At 41.7% G+C, this 23,258-nt stretch overlaps 1 protein-coding gene across 9 annotated transcripts in view; it reads left to right on the top strand.

Moving 5' to 3' along the window:
- DACH1 (dachshund family transcription factor 1) overlaps positions 1-23,258 on the top strand; it is a 341,051-nt gene that overhangs the window by 298,259 nt on the left and 19,534 nt on the right. For all 9 annotated transcript variants that reach the window (XM_081198381.1, XM_081198380.1, XM_081198379.1 and 6 more), the window contains 3 exons: positions 9,542-9,689; positions 15,800-15,943; positions 16,380-16,448. In XM_081198381.1, the coding sequence (XP_081054507.1) occupies positions 9,542-9,689; positions 15,800-15,943; positions 16,380-16,448 (361 nt within the window). The remainder of the gene's footprint in view (positions 1-9,541; positions 9,690-15,799; positions 15,944-16,379; positions 16,449-23,258) is intronic.

Genomic DNA, 23,258 nt, shown 5'->3' with positions numbered 1-23,258 from the left:
TTTAATCAGATTTTCAGATATGGTGAAAAGAAAGCATGTCATGTGCAACTGATAATTTATTGATACATACAGAATATTCCATGTTTATGTCTCCAAAGCAATGATAGCAATCATAAGTCTGTTTTATTGCATACCACCATGATATATTTAATGAGTTGACAGTTTAGAAGTATATCAATTGAGGTTAAAAAAGCTTAATCTTCTTATGTGTCTTCTCAGAAAAAAATCTCATTGGGTTTCATGGGTCTTATTGGAGCCTAAGACCTGCTTCTGAATAAACATGTATAGGATTTGACTGCAATGTGTGAAGAATACGGTTTTGATAATTTCTTATAGTTTAGCCTTATTTATCATTTTCTTAGAGCTATATATTACTGGAGCTTTTTTTTAGTGTCATACTATGACTTGCATGGGACGCGGGTGGCGCTGTGGGTTAAACCACAGAGCCTAGGACTTGCCAATCCAAAGTCGGTGGTTCGAATCCCCGCGACGGGGTGAGCTCCCATTGCTTGGTCCCTGCTGCTGCCAACCTAGCAGTTCGAAAGCACGTCAAAGTGCAAGTAGATAAATAGGTACCACTCCAGCGGAAAGGTAAACGGCGTTTCTGTGTGCTGCTCTGGTTCACCAGAAGCGGCTTAGTCACGCTGGCCAAATGACCCGGAAGCTGTACGCCGGCTCCCTCGGCCAATAAAGCAATATGAGCACCGCAACCCCAGAGTCGGTCACGACTGGACCTAATGGTCAGGGCTCCCTTTACCTTTACCTATGAGTTGCACCCAAAAGTAGGTTCACCACAATTCTCGACTGTGGTGCAATAAGGACCGCTTACATTCGTAGGATGGTGAGTGGTGATTGTGCTCTGAGTCCGGGGCAAGTTTCTAGCCCCACTTGACTCTTGGGAGATGACACTCCGTCCTCCTCTAGCCGGGCAGGTTGCTGGGAGGCTTGTAGTCAAATGGACCTATCACAAGCAAGCTGCATTTGAACAGACCTATCACAGGCAAGCAAGTAGTGGCAGGGCTTCATGGCAGACCTGAGGGAAGACTCCCACCCCTGGTTTTCGCTCAGGTGCAGACTGTCAGCTCAGTCAGACCTGGATTCCGCATCCTCCTATCCTATGTTTCATATGGCCCTGCACAAAGGTGGGTGGGCAAGTTCTGAGTATGACTTTGCTATGGAAATATTTGGTCACTGTATTGGGGCCAGGGAGGAATTTGCTGCAGAACAATCAAGCTTGTCTGGAAGGTTTTGCCTACCACATAGCAATTGTCACAGCTTGTTGGCAGATGAGGCATTGCATCCTTAGTCTAGGCGGGGTGGGGGGAATTGGGAACTTTCATGAGACAGGGGTACCCTGTTAAAGGGGTCTAGGGGGAGGTGCTTCTGCCTGGAAGCCCAGTCGGGGGTCAGTGGGCCATGACAACCCCCAATATGGCAATCCTGAAGGCGTCGCCCCTGTCTGGGAGAGCCTTAACCCAGGATCGACACCGCAAAACAACCAGCTGTCACGCTGGTTGATTCAGGATAAATACCCAAAGCCTACTTACGTATTTGGTAATCAAAATAGTGGTAGCCTGGCCCCCAATGTTGTTTGGTGGTTCCACGCCAGTAATAGTGCTCTTTTCCAGAATGGCCATTTTACAGTATGACAGAAACCTGCCATTTTACCTAAGGAGGAGGAGCTCAACTGGAAAGGTGGACCTACCACAACAGCCTCCCAGTGGCGGTTACAGTGTCACTGGGAAAGGAAGGGGTGAGGTGGCATCAAGGTTGAGGCTGTGTGGCTGCACTGGCAGGTCCAATCTGGTGCTCCTGCTGATTTGCCCCCCTCCCCCAGCACCTCACCTGGCCCACTCCTAGTGAACATCCGTAATGCTGCTGCTGGGATGCTTTTTGTTGTAGCTCAGCAATTCAACTGTTACTTTAGTCTGAGCATTGGCTGTATTGAAGGCATGGACCCAAGCGCTCCATCCTCTCCTGATCCCTTCCACCTCTGCCTGTGCTAATCAGGCCACAATGTGCCATGCCTGAAGTGGCAAATATGTGAGTGTTACACACCAGGATCAAATCATGGTTTGTAGCTTGGCTTGGACTGTTATCCCATATCATAGTTTGCAAGTTCAGATGTCCCCGCAAAATTATGGTTTGATTTGACCAGGAAGTAATATATGAAGCCCTGCATATATGAGAGGAAGAGGGGCCACCTGAAGGGACAGCTTTTCGCTCATGCACCAAATCATGATTTGAATTATTATTATGTATTCAAATGCATCTTCTGTGGTTGATTATGTAGTCTCTGCAGCTCTGTCCATTTATTAGTAGGAAAATGGGGAAAATTGTATCCATTTTTAAACTAGGGTTGGGTTGCAAGATTTAATCATAGATTAATCAGCTAAAGCTTCAAAAGATTTATCTGCGCAAGTTCATTTTAATCAGGGAGGGCAAATTTTAATTGATGGACTGCAAGTTCAGGGCATGCCTGCTCTTTGGAGCCCAGTACTCACTGATATGGCAGACCTGAGACTGGGGTCCAGCTACCTCTTAAGCCTGCTGGAAAAGGCTCACATGAGGAAATCCTTGTTCATGCAGAGAATTTTCTTCCACTCTCAAAATTAGCATATCGAGCAGGCTAGGTGAATATCCCTTCTCCTGCACATGTTTAACATTTCTATCTGATTTATTTACAAGAACAAGAATGCCATAATGCGAATCCCCAGAAGAAGTGTGAAGTCATATAAATAGGGCCAAGCTGAAAGGCACCCCCTTCATTTTGTCACCCCATTTGCAAATAGTAAAACAGAGGGGGGTGTTTCAATAGCATTTGGGGAACACATTTTTCCACCCAAATCCCCCAAACAGTAGCATGTGAAGAAGGGGTTTTGTGGGGGTGGAATTCTAGCTGTCATTTCAAGCACAATTCTAGGTATATCTCTTGAATTTACCACGCCAACAAGAATTAAGCCTTAATGTTAGTTTCTTATTTTAATACCAAATGGAAAAAAATAACTGAAGTAGTATTTTCCCTCGAGTAGCAACTATTGTTCATTCTACAGTATTTCAGACTTCCCTTGATAGCTTAAAATGCAGTTATATTTAATGTTTTGGCAATTCTTTGCAAATTTATTTAAATCTAAGCAATTAATTAATGGAATAATAGTTTCAAGTCATATAATTGCAAATAGTTGCCAGTACTCTTTTAAACTCAGAGTTGTACATTATGAGCCAATGGATGAAATAAACAAAGCATTTTAATAATAATAAAAATCAGATGAATTACATGAACATGAGATTTTAAAATACAAATAGATTTGTTCATGAACAAAATGGTTCTTCAATTAAGAAAAAGTGTGCAAGATGAAGTCATGTATTAAAAAACCCAATGATTGCACTTGCACTTGGGAGTTCCTGTACTGCAACAAGATATGAATATTGCAAAATAATTTGCAAGCATTAGATCAAACAAAAGCTGCAATTTAGCACCGACTGTATTCAGTACCTTTTTTATCTGCCTTCTGCAAACATTTATGAGAATGACATTCTCTTCACCAGAATGCTAATGAGAGTGGAAAGTTACAAGTAGTTGGGTACAGTACATCTATCTTACTTCCTGTGTATTTATGTTGGTTGGCGTACAAAATAGCCATGTGTGAGTGAAGCAGTCAGAGAACAGAGAGTGAACAGAGAGTTCAAAATAACGTTTGGTAAGATGGCAAACAAACAATCCATAAGCAGAAGTATTCTCTCTAAAGAGTTTGCTAGGCCATTTAAAATCATGAATTAATCCCCCCCCCCCGCAAAATAACTGATATAGGAAAATACAAAAGCAGCCATTATTAATATTATGTATTTCTAGGAATTTATACTCTGCCTCTCAATGTGTTTCCGTGGTGGATTACAGCAAATAAAAAATACAGCATATGGGTGGATTTCAATGGGTATTGTTCCGCTGACAGAAAATAATGTTTTAAATTGTTTTTAATATTGTTTTGGGGTGTATTGGGTGTTAGGGGGAGGATATAAATAATAAATTATATTATAGTACCTCTGGTAGGGGCAGATTGTGCTTCTTCTGGGGTAGTTTATCCACCTGTGGTCCCCATCCTACAGTCAGATCTCGCTTGTGGCTCGTAGAAGCTGCCAGCATGCGACAGTGGCTGGATGCCAGGATCAGCTTCAGCTGTCCGATTAAACCAGGTGAGGTAGCGGATGGGTCTCAAGTCCTTGGTGAGTTAGGCAGATTGAGCAGACGAGACCAGTAGTGGGCCCTACCGTCAATAAGGCAGTTTCTGCATGTGCAACACATCTAGGAGAAGGAAAACTCTGACCCTAAACTTCCGCTGCCTTGCGGGAGGTAAGGAGTGGAGTCCCTAAGACGGTTGGATGGTGCCTTGTATGCCTACTTCTAGCAACTCCTGCAGCCAAGCTGGTGCCAGACGTTTTCCTCTGCTTTCCTTTGAACCACATCAGCAAGGCCAAGGGGGTGGGTCTTGTTGTCTGGGCAGCCCAGGACCTCCAGACACACAGCCGAGGCTTGCACCCTGGATAGGTCACTTCGGTGCTGCTAAGACCATGGTTTGACTTCATCCCCGGAAGTGCACCCCATTGTTTCGCAAGACAGATGGATGGCAACAGTATGGTTTTTAATGTAACCCACCCTGGTACCTTAGGGTGAAGAAGAAGAAGAATAGGAAGAAGAAGAAGAGTGAAAGGAGATGGGTTTTTTTTGGGGGGGGGAGTTACAGAAGATTGCAGGTAGTGAAGAAATGGCATAAAACTGTCTCCTTCCATATTCCACTTGCAGTTGACTTGCATCAACAGCGTAGCACCCATTGGATACTACTCTCTATGTACTTTCTATACTTAAAACTCTTCTATTCCGCCCTTTGAGATTTCCAGGGTAACAGCTAATAAAAACAAAGAAAAAAACTTTGAAAGGCAGGGATAAAAACAACAATAATAAGGAGAAAATAGATTAAAAGGGTATTTTCCTGATCCCATGCATCCTATGCATGTTTACATGGGTAGAAGCTCATGGGTATTATGCCCAGGTAAATTACTAAGATGATAGCCTAAAAGACATAGGTGTGGGTGCCAGGTGAGTCCCCCTGGGAACTCACCCATTTTTTACACCCTCCTCACTTGAAGTAGCAGAGGCAGCTGACGGAGGGCCTTTGAAGAATATTTCAGCATGTGGACAAGTAAAGAATTTTTTTAAAGGAATTAAAAGAAAAAAACAATAAAAGCAACGCAAATCAGAAGAGTGGTACAACACCAGTCAGCAGAGATAAAAGGTGTTTGCCTGGGGCGGAAATGATCTGAAAATGGCAAGGAGGGAGCAAGTTCAGATTTATGTTTTTAAAAAACTCCCCAAATAAAGTGAATATTAATTCCTTTAAGCTGTAAGGTGGGAACATATGAGCAAGTGAAATAAACCCTTTACAGTTGCATAAAGCAGGTGGGAGCATTTGGATAGGAGTAACAGCAAGAGGAAGAGTGTACTTAGTGCTTCCCTGTCCTGTGTTTTTCTGCTGCAATTCTGCATTTGCCAGGCTAAAAGCATATCTGAACCTCTCTTTTAGGGCAAAAGAGTTTTGGGGAACAGTTGCAGAGCACTTGTTCTGCACTCTTGTCACCCTTCTCCCTAAACTGCTTATCCCCAAGTGATTGGCAGATGGGGGTTTGTGATAAGCAGTTGGACATAATATATTGCTCTGCCGTAGGTGCGTAAGAAATACGCTTTTCTATCCTCAGTGCATCCCAGTATGTCCTAGTCGCATTAGGGCACGGCCAGTGGTGGAGCTTCATGCTCTGGCACCGGTGGGCGTAGAGCAGGCGGGGCTGGCACGCGTCCCGGGGGTGAGGTGCTCTGACTGCAGGTGTGTGGCACCCAGCGCAGGGGCAGCCGCGATGGCACCCCACAGGGATTGCACTGCTGGGGATGGTGCGCTTTGTCAGGAGCTCAGCCTACACTTGAGTAGGACCCTGGCAGAGACACATGCCCGACTGGCATGTTCCCTCCCTCCTGGTTGATCGTTCGGGAGCTTCAAAAGCTTTCTTCCGCCCAAACATCACAGCGACCGATGCCAACAGACATCAGCACACTTAGGGATTCGCAGATTCTTTGTAGTTGCATAACAGACCTCAGCAACTCAGCATTTTGGCTAATCTACTTTATTTACATATAAACACACACGGAGCACTGCAACATGGCTCCCTCTCTCTCTAGCATCAGACAGCATAGAGAAAAAACAAAGGACAATAGTCCCACTTCACGGAACACAGTAACACAAACATCCTGTCTCTATCACTTCCCACTTTTTGGAGTCAAAACACATGTGATAGACAACAATCCCATGACTGCAATCATGGAGCAGGAATTCTAACACTCCTCTTCCTCCGCCAGTGGGCACCGCATAGCAATTCACATTGAGGCCATATTTGGACTCAAGTGCTGGATTGTACCTATTATTCTGAAAGTGTACCCAATTAAGTAGTTGCTTTGAAGGATGAATGAACGCTATAAGCGTGAGTCGTAAAGAAAGTCAAGAAAGAACGGCATTAGAGTCTTATATATATATAAGCCCAAGAGGCTCAGTGGTTTAGACACATACTACCCTGTAAACTGTTTCTACTGGGCATACCACTATCTTTCCCCATATGACAAAAGTACATAAACTATGACAATTGCTCTTTCCAGCCTGGGGCAGATTGTATTCAAATGCTCTACCCACTGAGCTATCTGGTTGCAGCTTGGACTCACGCCGGCAACTTGTGCAACTCTTGTAAAACTAGTGGTATATGGTTATTGTAAACCACAATACTTAGTAACAGCATTCTGTACTACTTGTAGGTTCTGGGCCTTCTTCCATTTAGATTATTGTAGCTGTATATATGGCTAAACAGCATGAGTTACTGGTCTATCTCAGTCAGGAATGGCCATAGAAGGCAAACCAGCTGTAAGTGGAAGATTGTCACTACATGCCTCTGATGCCCCTGGCCATCTGGTTACAATACTGGATGCAGACTATGAACCTGGTGCTTCAAGGGGTGTGCCACCCCTTCTTGAACCAATTGTTGATCGACTTCACAGACATGTAAATTGCCTATCCAGATTACCTCCATTTTAACAGAAATTGGTCTCAGTTTATTGGCCGTCATCCAGCCCATTACTGCCCCCAAGCTCCAATTCAGCACCTGCATAGCCTCACCTGGGGAAACAAAGCTGGGTCTCATGCACATATTGGTGGCACCGTACTCCAGATCCAGAGATGACTTTTGCCTGCTGCTTCATGTAGATATTAAAGAACATGGGGGACAAAATGGAACCTTTTGGCATCTAATGGTACTAGTGCCAGGTGGTCAAGCATAAGTCCCCCAGTGCTACTCTCTGAAACGAGCCCTGCAGGTAGCAGTGAAGCTGCTGTATCCCCAACTTCTCAGCCCAAAGAACAACTCTCAATACAATACCATGGTTAATGATATTGAAAGCTGTTTGGGGTCATATGCCTTCTGCCCCTCTCCTGCTAAAGGTCATCAATCAGGACAACCAAGACTTTCAGTGCTATAAACCAGACGAAGCCGGATTAGCTGCTGGTAATGTCTCCCCAGTTATTTTGATAGGGTTTCTCTGCATAATCTCTTTCCAGATTGGGATTAGAGAGTTTTGTGCAAATGGCTTAAAAGTAATGCAACCTTATTACCTTAAAAGAAACCTGACTTTCTTGGTTTTACTACCATTGGTCAACTTCACTGTAAGTCTGTGTCTCCATAAAAGAATATATTTCCCTGTGTTGCTGCCCTGGGCAGTAATCCTAGACCCATTAGGCATTTTAAATGCTCTTGACGTCAGTGAGAGTCAAGCAAACTACCTGCGCACAGTGTTGTAGTCCTAGTTTGCACTGCATTTTCAATGGTTTGGCAGCACATTGATTTAATATCACGGAAGAGGATTAGCCAAAGTGTCTTGTAGAATCTTTTTTCAATGGGTCTAGAGAGAATTCACACAAATCCAAACAGCCCAACTATTGTTGATGGCTCAAAGGCATCTGAGGGTCCTAGGGGCTACGTTATTTGCCCCTTCTCTCATGCTGCTACACTGACTATGAGTTAATACCTATTATTTCAGAGTGCATCACATTAGGATTGCCATTGGCAGCAGTAACATTTTTGCATACGCATCAATTTGGCTCCAAGTGTAATATTTTGGCTGCCCTGCTGATGTGCTGGATATAACTTCTAAAAACGAAAGTTCATTTTCCATAGGTTGTAAGTTGTCCCTAGTGGGTTTCAGAGCCAAAAATGCTAATATTTTCCCAGACATAATGAGCAGCAGTAGACAGTGCATTACCATTAGGTGCATTAGAAGAAAGTGTTTCAAAAATATGTTAGGGGAATAGGGTGGATGAGAAGATATGGTGCTGAGGCCCAATGAAAATGTAACATGCTCTTAGCAGCTTCACACTTTGCAAAGGTGCTTAACATAAAATTACACCCATCAGTGTTGCAGTTTAGCATTATTCTCCATGTTTATCCATGATTGTTTCATATTTAAAGAACAGCAAAATATTGTGTTTTGTCAGCCAAGGACAATAATAGTTTAATAGTAATTTATTTTCCATTGCTACTGATAATACAACCAATCAACACGTTAAGTGGTGCCAACATTGGCATCTTGCTAAATAAATCTCTAGGCTTTGCGCTGCGAGTACATCTTTCAAAGATAAGTCAACAAGAGCAATCAGAGCAGAAAATTAGAATTTGGTATGTTAGAATTAAAATACAGCTAAACTAAAGTTTTAATTGGGGTGATCTAAAAGGGCACTTGATGTAATGATCTCTTTCATTTGTTACTAATTGTTTGTTCCTGATGAAGAAGAAACATGTACATGAATGTTGCTGATTGAGTAAAGATGGCAGTTGCCATAGCAGCTAGGTTTTATTGTTCAACAAGAAGGGATCGTCAAAATGTAAAGGAGGTCTACTTGTGAGCTTTTGCATTTACTGACACTTTTGCCACTTTTTTTTGTTATAATACCACATTGTTTGAAACTGCGATCTCAAAATAGGTTGCTTAAAGAACTAGACTACTGTGTACAGTGCGGCATTTAACCCGGAATGATTTCTGTGTCTTTGTTATTCTGGAAGTAGAATCTCATTTACCTGCGGAGTGCTGAAGGGAAGCTATCTGGGGTTTCTGAGACAATTTTCTCCACATCCTACTTGGGAGATGCCAGGGACTAAACCTGCGATCTTTTGCATGCAAATTATGTCCTCTTCCATTGAGCGATAGCTCCTTCCCATAAAAGCTTGTGGCATGTTTCTATAAGTTGTATGTTTCTATTGATTATATGAATAAAAGTGTCAAGAGGTTTTGTACTATGTCTGTTGTTTCCCTCTCCACAATGCTGCAACTGTGCTATGATTTGATAACATGTTATAATGTACCGGCAGGTTACTATTGGGATTTTACATAGCTAACAGACATTGATTGGGTAGCTTAATATTTCAGAAGATTACTCCATTGAACTTTGTCTCCCAACAGGGCCTGTTGAAGGTTGCCATAGACAACGCTCGCGCTCAGGAGAAGCAAGTCCAGCTGGAAAAGACAGAGCTGAAAATGGAACTTTTCAGGGAACGAGAACTGAGGGAAACACTTGAAAAACAGTTGGCAGTGGAACAGAAGAACAGAGGTAACGATAATAGAAACATAATCATTTATAGGGTTCATGCATTATCTCAGTTTTCCAAAGATACCATGCCACTATTCACATATGACTTGCCTTAGTTCCCTTGCACAAGAGTAACTGCCAATGATACAACATATGGTTTCATATAAAGACCCTTTTTATCTTTAAAAGGTTCCACACAGAAAATTACATCGCTTCAATTCTCAGTGCAAAAATTTCACTGTAGGTTTTAAGTGGAGAAATTTTTCTTGTCTTCACCACAGTCTTGACAGTAGCAAGGTCAAAAGGAATTCACAATGTTTCAGACAGCATATCGTGAAAATGGATATTTATATTATTTGATGCAGGTCAATTTTAATTCATTGGCTATTTCCAAAACACATTTCTAAAATGGGATATTCAAGTGATTCTTACTTAAATTTTATTATTCTACTTTAGGACCTGACATTTGGTAGTTTCACCTCATAGGTAAAGGGATAAAGTTAGTTTGGAATCATGACACCACAACTGGGGCTAGGTAATCTACATAAAGTTAATGACGAGCAGATTGACATCCCTGGGAAGATTTGTAATGAATCCAGGAGAACTGGATTAATTGCCCAGATGTTCACTGGACAACTGAAAATTAATCATTTCCCCTGGATTAATTATGAATCGGCCAGGCCCCTTTTGTGTCTGATGATATCATCAGGCACTCAGAAGGAACCTGGAGGCTTTCCTGGACTCTTGCTGACCAAATCAGCCCTCTTCCTTCTCCCCATTCATGTGTTCTCACGGGTGTTGTGCGCTTAGAAAGGAAAAGCACTGCTAGGGATGGTACAGATTGTAAGGAGGCACTAAGAGTTCCTACACATAGCTGTAGATTCTGGAGCAAAACCCAAAGAAGAAATATTACACCACTTCTGAAAAAAAAGAGACTCTATAGGAAGGAAGTATTGCAGTTTGGAGAAGGGCTTCCTATGTGCCCTTGCTGTTCAAATTGGGTTGTTTGCTAGCATGGTCAAGAGAATACTGTTAGGTAAAGCAAATTCAGGTTGCAGAGCAGAAACCCTGGGTGGATGACCATAACTCTTTGTTAAACCTCATTCACCATTTTTTTTAATAGTGCCAATCTGCTGCTGGCATTCTGTAGACCCCCTTTCAAGATCATGATAAATTTCAAAATGATTCTAGTTTAAAAGGAGGAAATAGGTTTTAGTAGTATCACATTCCAAAAACATAGTTTAACACGCCCACCCAAAAAAACCACTATTGGGATTCATTGGTCCTCACAATGTTAACAAAAGGGAAAGCAAAAGAGAAATAACAACAAAATGCCTAGGTGAAATACTGGGCTCATAGCAAATTATTATTATTATTATTATTATTATTATTATTATTATTATTATTATTATTATTATTATTATTATATTTATTTATTTATACATGCATACATACATACATACATACATACATACATACATACATACCCTGCCCATCTGGCTGAGTTTCCCCAGCCACTCTGGGCGGCTTCCAATCAAGTGTTAAAAACAATACAACATTAAATATTAAAATCTTCCCTAAACAGGGCTTTCCTTCACATCTGAAGGGAGGGCGTTCCACAGGGCGGGCGCCACTACCAAGAAGGCCCTCTGTCTGGTTCCCTGTAACCTTACTTCTCGCAAAGAGGGAACCGCCAGAAGGCCCTCGGTGCTGGATCTCAGTGTCCGGGCTGAAAGATGGGGGGTCCAATGTACCCCAATACCTTAAAAGGATTCTCTCCCCCACCCCCAATAACATTAGAAATAATCAGCGCACTTGTAAGGCAGCTCAGAACGTCTAAGAAAACCCTGGGGCTTCTCAGTTTGTCATCTGTCAACTTGTATGGCAGGGCACACTTGCAATCTAGTCTTGGGCTGAGGGTGGTCTGTATGTTAGGGGATTGAAATTACGCTGTTATCCACTGCCACTTGAAGTTTGGTCTGACGGAATCAATCCCTCACTGCAGTGATGGGGCTCCTATTAAAATTTTCTGCCCTTAGAGACGGATTCCAAAATGTTCCTGAATGCGAGGGGGTCCTGCAGCCAGCCCTGGCAGTTCTACTGAGAGCCTAATTATTCTATGGAATGGCAAAGCATGGTAGGGCATAGACCCAATTGCACATTCTCTGAAATTGCAGGGGCCCAGCAGCCCCTAGATTTATCTTAGAGCTACAGGCAATGAAACAGGTAGAGAGATAGCTGGTGCACAAGCGGTACGAGTCTTGTTGCGATAGTGACTGAACATGCTTAAGAGCACATAATCCTGCCTTTTGCATGGTGGCAGAGCTGGCAGAGAAAGCCTACGTTGCCACTTCCATTGCTTCCTCAGGTAGCCATTTAGTGGAGGTTTTCCGAGGGATAAGAGTCTTGAAGCCCTTGGGGGCCCACTGGATGGTTTTGCAAGGCACTTTGAGAACAAAAACTCCCATCTCCAGGTAGACTTGAGTGCCACCATTGATGCAACGTCTATCACCATATCCAGTGCACCATCATGTCTGATACTGTGGGATCAGTTTCAGTTACTAATGCCTGAGGGTGTGGACATGGCTCTTGCAGCTGTGCAGCCTGCTCCACACACTCTCAACCAATGTCCATCACAGCTGGCTTGTGTCGGCTGTGGAGGGTTTACTGGCTAGATCCAGAGTGTGGTGAATGCTTTGCTTTGCGATGGGGTGGTCCCTGATCCCTTGAAGGAGGTGGTGGTTTTTGCCAGAGATTTTTGCCAACTACCACTCAGTCAGCAATATACTTTTGGGGGGCAAGGTGGTCATTTCACGTGCAGTTATAGTTGAATCATTCTAGGCTGGCTTCAGGACCAATTTTAGAACAGAACGAGGCCACTCCTGCTTGTGGGGTTAGTTTCAGGTATGAACATTGGGTGGCCGTGCACAGGGAGGTGCCACAAGGCACAGTTTTCTCCCCTGTGCTATTTTATGCCCAGATAAAGTTGCATGGAGAAGTCATCAGGAAATTTGGGGTTCACCAGTATGCTGATCATGCCCAACTATTTCTCTGCAATATCTGATTCAGGAAAGGCACTGCATATCCTAAGCCAGTGCTTGGATGCACTCATAAGCAAGCTGAAGTTACAAAATCCTGACGGGATGGAATTGTGTACAGCTCTGCCTGGGGTTGCACATTTTCGGAATGAGCAGGTGCATAGTTTAGGGACTGCTCATAGGTCCATCCCCGTCAGTAGAGGCCCAGGTGAACACAGTAGCTAAGAATGCTCATTACCAGATTCAGTTGGTGTGGCATTCGCAACTGTTGCTGGACAGGGATGCCCTGGCCAAGTTGCCGTAGAGTAAAAACTTCCCAATTAGACTACCGTAATGTGCTATATAGGGACATGGGTGGTGCTGTGGGTTAAACCACAGAGCCTAGGACGCGCCGATCAGAAGGTTGGCGGGTTGAATCGCCGTGAATTCCCATTGCTCAGTCCCTGCTCCTGCCAACCTAGCAGTTCGAAAGCACATCAAAGTGCAAATAGATAAATAGGCACTGCTCTGGCGGAAAGGTAAACAGCGTTTCCGTGAGCTGCTCTGGTTCGCCAGAAGCGGCTTAGTCATGCTGGCCACATGACCCAGAAGCTGTATGCCGGCTCCTTTGGCCAATATAGCGAGATGAGCACCACAACCCCAGAGTCGGCCACGACTGGACCTAATGGTCAGGGGTCCCTTTACCTTTACCTTAAATGTGCTATGTTAGGCTGCCCTTGTGTCTGGTTTAGATGCTGCAGCTAGTGTGAAATGCAGCTATTAGGGTGCTTAGGACTCAGCTAAACAACTGCAAATAAAGCCTTTTAAGTGTGTTGTAATGTGCAAATATACAAATGTGACACTAGAGGACAACAGTGAGCTATGTCAAATTCAATATATTTTTCAATTTTTTTAAAAAAGCATTTTCACAGCGTTTTTTATATGTGTGTAGATTTCACCTCTCTGTGTTGGAAGAACTGCACTGGCTCCCTGTGAGCTAATGAGCCAGGTTTAAAGTTTTGCTGACATCTAAATTCTAACCAGCCTGGGACCAGGATATTTGGTGGACTGTTACAAACCAAGCTGATCTTCCAGTGAGAACCTGCTGGTTGTTCCATGACCACAGGATTGTCACATGGTGGCAGCACAGAAGCAGGTCTTGAAGATGTAGAGACACCTCTACCTCTATGTTTACCAAAGAGAAGGGGAGAAATCTACTCCAGTGCTCTTAAAGTGTTATAACCAGATTATTATTATTTTTAAATAGAATTTATGATGCTAAAGTTTTCCCTCTTCTATTTTTAGAAATTGCTGGGGACCCCAGTTACCTTAGGCATATGGTAGTTCCACTTACTGATTCATATCAATAAGGTTCCCCTTTCCACCAATATTTCAAATAGCTACTAGGGTCCACCCAGTTACAACTGAAAGGCTAAATAGAGCTTTTCTCCTTAAATCGGTTTTGATGCTACTGTCCAAAATATTATGAATATTATGATGATGCATGACTAAAGTAAGCAAACAACGCACCCCAAAAGTTAAAGTCTTTTGGCACCCTAACAGATCAGATCAATGAAGCCGCCTTCCAGGTAAATGTGTTAAGGATTGATATGTTGGGCTTATAAGCAAACAGCTGAGCTAATGAACTAGTAGTAAAACTTCATGTGCTTTGAACAGCACAGGAACCTTATATAGGGGCATATATACCCTAAGCTGCTTATGAGTTATGCTTCATGACATGTTTACTTGTCTCATTTCCTTTGATTTCCATTCCTATCCTCTAATTAGTGACTGTTTTGACTGTAGACTCTGCTATGATTGTAGTAAAACTAGCATCGTATTTCTGAAGTGGTTAGGCGCACAGCAAAACATTACTTTCTGCGGCTGTGAAATCCACAGCCCTAGCTACAAAGGATAAGCTACAACAAACACATAATTCAGAAAGCAACCTGCGCTTTCTATGTATTCATTTAGGTTGTTAGCAGTGTGGTTATAATAAAACATTAAACCACAGAGCTGCTCAAGGTGCTTCGACCTCACATTTGAAATATAATAAGAACTTTCTTTGTTTGCCGTATGAATGCTGTTTCTGGCATGGCAGGAATTGCATTCTGGCTTCACACACGTTCTTAAAATGGTTTTGCACCACAAGGACTTCCGAAGTCAGTGCATCTTTAAAAGAGCCCTTATTTTATAAATTCCATCTTCATTGTTGCACAACCATGCCTCTGCCTGATGTTTGACTTGACAATGAGCACTGTCCTGCTGCAGATGTCAGCATGATGTACACTCTACTCCTGCCTGCTAGAGGGAGGGCGGCAGAGGGCAAGGAAGGCAGCTAATGACACTTGCCCAAAGAGGAGGAGGATGAAGGTTGAAAGTGGAAAGTTAATAGGCTTGGGTACCTTGGAAGGAATTCAAACATGTCACAGCTAAAGAGGAATCTCTGAAAGATTACATGGGCTTGTTTATCCCAGTAGTTTATGCAGATCCAGGACAGAAAATCATCGTGAACTGGAATGCTTCCAGGAGTGAAGCAGTCTGTCACCTGAGCTCAACTCCATTGCAAACTCCACCTTGTGGAAGAGAAAAGAACAAGCAGCTATGAGCACGAAAGGAAATATTATTAACCTGCGAGGAGCTTGCATAATTGAGAAACAAAAATGGCAAGCGTGTGAAAGTGTTTGGAAAGGCAGGTTCCAGATGAGATGTTCACATCAGGTGACGCTATGCAGTGTTTTGAAATTCGTAACACATTTGGGTTTTTAAACAAATCCTTTCTTTCCTGCTCATTAAAACTGCTTTAAGCCACGGACACCAACCCTAAAGAGCTGGATTGGTGTTTCTGCTTGCATAGATTACAACTTTAGCAGAATGCCATGTCATAATATAATGTCAATCCAGGGAAGATATGGCTCATTATAACTCCCCCCCCCCCCGGTGTATAAAACTGGACCATGGAAATTGATCTAAGTGAACTATTAATAAATGATGAGTACATATATGTAATATTTTATTTTTAGTATTGTCATAGCTATTAAGAATCTAAAGTAAATAAAGTGTTCAAGTCAAGGTTTTGGGGTTGAACTTGAATAGATTTTTTTTCCATGACAGCAATAATTCAGAAAAGGTTAAAGAAGGAAAAGAAAGCCAAGAGGAAATTGCAGGAAGCACTTGAATTTGAAACAAAGAGACGAGAACAAGCGGAACAGACACTGAAACAGGCAGCTTCCACAGATAATCTCAGGGTCCTAAATGGTAAGAAGCCACCTTTTTGCATTTGTTAGACTAATGCATGGTTCAAGTAGGATGAAGGAGAAAGGTCATATTGGAAAGAGAGTTGGTGGTTAGTTCCTCCCAACTGCAATAGAGATAAAATAGCAAGCGGCTTTTCCTCTGTATTGCAATTTTTTATTTCTATATTATTGCGGGGAGGGGAATTAAACCCGATGATTTTATTAAATTAAATGCTTTGAGATGTCAGCTCTCTGTTATTGACTCTGCTTTAAACATCTATTTCTCATTAATCTTGCTCATTGAAAAATTATTGTGCTGGCATCCAGTCATTGTTCAACATTAAAAACAGGGCAAAGGTTGATTGTATTGTAATTCAGGACTGGAGTAACAGGTTGTAAAAAGAGGGATTTGAGACTGAAGTGAAATATGTGTCAGCCTTACCTTTTTGTGCTTTTAGACTCTCTGACCCCAGAGATAGAAGCTGACCGCAGTGGGGGCAGAACAGATGCTGAAAGGACAATACAAGGTAGGAATTTGCAAAAGGCTATAAATCTAGATCTTACTATATTAGTTTTTCCTCTGCTCTAGCCCGCTATTCAAGCATGCAGCCTACCATCTGGGCCACATCAAAACAAGTTCATACAAGGTCAAGTTCATCTGGCTTTCTTTTTTTATAGAAGAGAATTCATTTTGCACTGATAGATTTCCTTTAAATTAGCAGGTCATTTCTGTTTATATAATGCAATTAAAGATGAATAATTAATTTGCAGAACTGCATTTAGTGTGGCTAAGATGAATATATTTTTAAAGTGTTTGCCACCACAGCTTTATTAAAAAGACTGCTTTTTCAGTAAAGGTAGAAACAACAAAAACCTGACTTAACCAGGTAGGTAATCTTCAAGACAGAAACATTACAGCTCAATGACTGGTAAATACTTTGCAATTATCTTAAAGGAGGCAGGCAGAGTTTTTATGTAACAGATCCAAGGATATAAGCAGAAAACTATGATCCTATACCTCAATAAGTGTCATTTAATTAATTAGTTCTTACATATAACTGATGGTACAACTGCACCCATATTTGCAAAATATTCCATGGCTAATTATTTTAAGAGATGTATAGATAAATACATTGATAGCAAACACACACAAAATTAATAAAGAGCAAATTTTGAAGGTTGCATTTATTTTATTCTATTTGTGGTTGCTGATGTGCTTACATGAATACTGAGCAGCAAAAAATAGCATTTATTTTCAATTTTAAATGAAGGTACATTCTTCAAAGACAAGACTAAAATGATTAGCTGAAGTAATCTCTCTGAGATGCCTTTCGTTTGCATTTTAAAGTCAATCACTCTAAAAATTTCATTTGCTGTCTTTTAGTCTGCTATTGAATCTCATATCCTAGCTCCTCTAAGGTGTTTTGCCTGCCATTGTACTATAGGAAAATATTCAAAAAGATAATAAGCAACACATTTATTAAATGCATGTCAAAAAAGAGGGTACAGGAAGCTTATTTTCACACACCAGGAAACTCAACCCAAGAGATGCCATGAATTATTTTGTGAGGTGTGAACTCAATAAAGAAGCAGCAACAGTACTTAGGTAATGAGTCATCACTGATCGGACTATGTAGACTACAAAATCTGAAGTGGGCATAACTTAACTACCTGCTCATCTACCTAATTGGTATCTTATTGCCTGAATTCCAGAAAATTTATAAATAACTATATTAGCTCAATGACTCTTCATTTTTTAAAATTCTATTACGTCTGAATGCTCAAAGGACATTATTATTATTATTATTATTATTATTATTATTATTATTATTATTATTATATTTATTCCCCCTCCCATCTGGCTGGGTTTCCCCAGCCACTCTGGGCAGCTTACAACATATATATAAAAACATAATAAAACATCAAACATTAAAAACTTCCCAATATAGGACTGCCTTCGGATGTCTTCAAAAAGTTGTGTATTTCTTTATCTCCTTGACATATGAAGGGAGGACGTTCCACAGGGAGGGAATATCATCTCATGAACTTTGTTTCTTGTTCTCCTGTTCCAGGGGAAAAAAAAAAAAGTTTGGCCAAATTTCAACAAAGAATTAAACATATTGAAACCCATTGACCCCAATTCAGAGAGCGTTAGTCATTCTTTCATCCCACTGAAATCAGAAGGAATTAACTTGTCTCAGTGATTCAGGTGGAACTTAAGCACAAATAACATGCTTTGGCTGTAACTCTTGTATTTGACTAAGAGTTTTTTAAAATGTCTAAAATACATACAGCAGTTTTGAATTCCCAGTTTAGTTATCTTTCCTCTCTGTGTGATGCTCCCTACTTGAAGCCATCTTCACAGCCAACCCCTAAGCATGTTACTTCAGGACCAAATTCAGAGTGGTGGAGTGGTATCTCTGACTAGTACTGAGCAGACAGCCTTGGATTTAAATCCTCATTGGGCCATGAAGCCAACTAGTTGGGCCATTCATTATCTCTAAGACTAATCCACCTCACATGGGGCCATTGTGAAGATAAGAGGGAGAACCATATGCACTTTGACAACCAGCATCAATGAATATGATACTCTCCGACCTTTGACATTAGAAGGATGCTTGGGAGATACCTGACCACATCAGATAGATTTGAAAATGACCTCCTGCCTTCTCTAGGTTATTATAATCTAGGAGGCTAGGTAGAAAAGAGCTTCCATCGTCTCTTTGCCATAAATATATTCAGCGTGGAATAATGGGACATATATGTTATTTCTCTTGGCTACACATAAATCAGAGTGCTGATAGGACAGCTGCCTATTTACCAAGAGTCATTAATCTTTTGGTTCTGAAATACTGAGTGTGTTAGAGAAGCTTGTCAAAATGAAGGAGGCTTTTCCTCACCAGTAGGTCTTAAAGATTAGGGGAGTTCACAGGGAAGAAAATGCTCCTTCAGACACTAAAGGCCTAGGTTTGAGTGATTTAAAGTTTGTGTTCAACCCCTTGAAGCAGTTGCGAACAGCTAGCCAGTGCAAATAAGCTGAGGCAAAGCGGGTTTGATATGATGCCTGGGTCCAGTTCCTGTCTGGAAACAGGCTGCTGTGCTGTGCTGTACTTGCTGATTCTAGAGATTGCCCCATAAAGAGCACAGAACAATAAATCAAAAGAGGATGTGTCGACGCTTTCGTCGCATTAGGATTAAATTTGACTGTAGCTATCCTCCTGCAAATTTCATTTCAATGGGTACATATAGAGCATTACTTAATGTGCCACCCCTTATAAGCGATTGATTGGCTACTGTGAGATACAGGATACTCGACTAGATATTCTTTGGGTCTGACCCTGCAGGGATCATCTTATGTACTTAACAGGCCACTGCAGCATTTTGATTTTTGCGTTTTCTAATAGCCTGAAAGTTTAAATCCTATTGAGCATTAGTACTGAAGTTGATGCAAGCAATGACATGTGCAGTTCTAATTTCTACAACATCGTATAACAGGCAAAGGAAGCATCTCCTTCCATAATGGCTGATTAGATGACCTATAAAAAGGTCACTGCCCTTTGTTGGTAGATGGCACCATGTAAATTGCCAACCTCATGTCTGGGGACATACCCAGATACTAGCATAATGACACCAACTATAGCACCAGGCCAGGAATAGGCTCTTTCCTCCAAGTCCTAGGAGCTGGGAAAATAAATATTATATACAGAGGGGAGCTTCTGTAACCCTGAAGTCAGGTGATACAACCAAGTAATGTTTCTGAAGCCTCTGTGCTTCAGAACCTTAATCTAGAAGTTGGGCATTTAGTCTATGCTGTGGAATACTCTTCCAGCAGAGATTCAGCAGGCACCCTCACTTTAAGGAGTCTCTTGAACACGTTGTTACACCAACAGGCCTATTCAGTTGTTTAATTTTTTCGTTAAAGATTGACCAATCATTTTTTTACTTCTCATTTTAATATTTTTAGTGGTATCCTATGTTTTATTGTACCTGCATATATTATTGTACGCTGCCTTGATATTTTTTATGAGTGTGTGGTTTATAAATATTTCAGTGGAAAAAAAGATGGGGGACTACTAATTTCAGGAGACTTGGTGTTTCTGACATTCTTCTCCTCCAGTTCTTCTACTTCTGTACTACACTGAGTCATGGTCTGGCTTAGCATGTTGTCCAGACTTGGGCTTGTGGCTTATCTTTCTTAGACCTAGACAAACCATGAGCTGTAAACCATAGGACAATATTATATTACAGCTCATGTTTTGGTCTGGGGAGAACTAAACCATGAGCACAGATTTGGACAACATGCTAAGCCAAACCATGGGTTAGCTCAGTGCAGAGCAGCAGCAGAATCACTGGAGAAGTATCAAGGCAGCTACAATATCCCCTCTGGGAGCCTGGGCATTACTTGTTCACCCTAAGTCACTATTACTTAGCATTACAGTGTTACCTCAGGTTAAGAACTTAATTCATTCTGGAGGTCCGTTCTTAACCTGAAACTGTTCTTAACCTGAAGCACCACTTTAGCTAATGGGGCCTCCCGCTGCCGCCACCGTGCGATTTCTGTTCTCATCCTGAAGCAAAGTTCTTAACCCAAGGTACTATTTCTGGGTTAGCAGAGTCTGTAACCTGAAGCGTATGTAACCTGAAGCGTCTGTAACCCGAGGTACCACTATATATGTCACTGAAAGCTAAGAATACTGAAGAATTTAAGTGGTGTCATTTAATTCATATTCCATCAAATTTCAGTTATTTGGCCCACAAATTAACCCCTGACAGAGGTATTCTCTTTGTCCCAACCACATGAGAAGGAGTGGAAAGCAAATAGCTTGGCCAACTTTTGCCAACTTCAGTGAATCAAGGAGTTTAGGTGTACGTACTGTACTATTCCTGGTACAAGGTGGAGGAGAGGACTATGTTTTAGACAGGTTGGTTAGAAGCTGTTAACAGGCGGTAGAGGTTTATACCAAACTTTGCCAGGAGCTTCCACTAGCAGACATAAGAATTGCTCAAATAAATCTTCAGCCACTTGACTGAAAGAGTAAACGGAATTGTTTTCTAAACGGATTTGCAGTCCTTTTAATCTATTATTAAACAAGTCTAATGAGTATAATAGTCTGAGTAAATGAGCATTTGTTTGTGTGCAATTCTTCTGCAACATACTTGTCTTATAGTTGAAAGCTTCCCTCTCCTTCCTTTTAAAATAAATAAATTAATAAAACTGACAGTGATATTTATATTGTACAAAGAAACATACTCTAGTTTTGAAAAAGAAAAAGTTTATATGGAACAAATATGCTTAGCAAACCTGACAACCGACAGCCTTTATAATCACACATAGGCTGCCTGATAGCTGCTCAGTTCGGATTGTCTTATTACATCTCTTATTTGGAGAAAACGCATAGTATTCACAACCTAAGTAAGGAGTCTCTCTATCTTCATGGCAGCAACCTTGTTATACAAGCAAAACTTAGCCATCTCACAGAGAAAGCTGGAGATCTTAGCATTCAAATGTTATTTCAAAATAAAGGCAAGTTACTATCAAACTGTGTGTTCCTGTGTACTTGGCTTGACCAGTGTAGCAGAGCTGCAGCAATAGCCTCCCGTCAGCATCACTTGTCAAGAGTGGGAGGACCAAGGTGGTGGCAAGGTCTGGGGTTCATGTGCCCACCAGTGCAGCAAATCTGGCCCTCCTACACCAGTATGCCAGGGCAGTTCCAACCTTGCCCTGCACCTCCCAACTCCTGGTAAGCTGCAGTGATTCCACTGCCTGGAGGCTATTAGTGAAACTCTACCCTACCCTGATGCGCTTCATTTCCAGAAACAAGTACTTAGGGGTGTAACAGCACCCCTAGTGGCCATCACTTTCAGGAGGACCTCTCCTATCACCAAATAGCAGCAGCCAGCCACCAGCATGAATGGATGGCTGCTTCAATCACTTGTGGAGCTGTAATTTTTTTAGCCCCACTGAATTCAGTGACTTATTTTCTGAGTATGCATGGATAGGATTCCACTGCTAGTCCTTTGATATAACAAATAGTCATCTATCAGAGAGACCTGAAATGCAAATAATTTGAAGGATCAACCATCCCACTCTAAAGTGGCCATGCTCATACATTCTTAACAACTTTTGAAGCGCAATAATTCACATCAGATTCCATACCTCAAGTGCAAAGATGCAAAAAGAGAACAGGTGAGCTGAATTGTAAGTATCCCCCCTTTAATCAAAACAACAGTCATTGATTGATTAATTAATGTATAAAATATTTGTAGACCACCCCTCATAAAATAAAATCAGGGTAGTGAACAACAAAATTTATATATATATACAGTAGTACCTCAAGTTGCGGCCGGGATCCGTTCCGGAGCTCCGGTTGGATCCTGAGATTTCCACAACTGGAGGGACCGCTTTTGCGCATGTGTGTGCGGTGAAACACTTCTGGGTTTGCCGCTTTCGCAACCCGAAGCTTACGCTACCCCAAGGTAACATAAGCCGAGGTGCTACTGTGTGTGTGTGTGTGTGTGTACACACTTTTACTATGATACTATGTTATTACGATACATACTTTTAATATGATGCAGGCCATCATTCTTTGCATACCATTTTTAAATGAAAAGTCAGAACAAGCTAATGCTAATATGAGGTGTGGGTTTTTTTACAAAAAAATGAGGTGGCAATTATATAATGAACTATGAGTTTATCAAAGAGAAGGCAAGAGAGTACATTGAACAAAATGTTACTCTGAACTCAGATTTTTAATGATTTGACTCCCTGCTTTGATGGATATTAGGACTCTGGGAAAAGAGGATTTATAAGGCCATAAAATGTAGATGAGATAAACAGTAACACTCATTCTTAGTTTCCTTTGCTTCTCACCAAGAAAGGGGGGCCCTTTGGGGGAAATCACAGTGTGCCTTAGCGCAAGACCTCTGATCTTTGTTTCATATTTGAAGGCTTCGGTTTCTCCTTATAGTCTCTGTGGGCCTTGACATCCTTTCACCAGCCCATCATAAGACTTCTTTAGCTGCAACAGAACCAACTACTGCAGGGGTCCTAGAATAGTAGAGTTGGAAGGGACCCCAAGACTCATTTAGTCCGACCCCCTGCAATGCAGGAATCACCAACTCGCACAAAATGATGCTGTTGTTGTCTGATAACAGTACCAGGGAAAATAGACAAAATGGCCAAGCCATACTCCCCATACAGATGCTGACCACATATTCATTTTCTCTCTCTCTCTCTCTCTCTCTCTCTCTCTCTCTCTCTCTCACACACACACACACACACACACACACACACACACACACCACATACCCCTCTTCCTCTCTCTCTCTCTCGGCCC

The sequence above is a fragment of the Podarcis bocagei genome, assembly GCF_964188305.1.
Source record: "Podarcis bocagei genome assembly, chromosome: 6".
Taxonomy (NCBI): Eukaryota; Metazoa; Chordata; class Lepidosauria; order Squamata; family Lacertidae; genus Podarcis; species Podarcis bocagei.
Note: the sequence above shows the minus strand (reverse complement) of the source record. Positions and strands in the feature narration are given on the sequence as shown.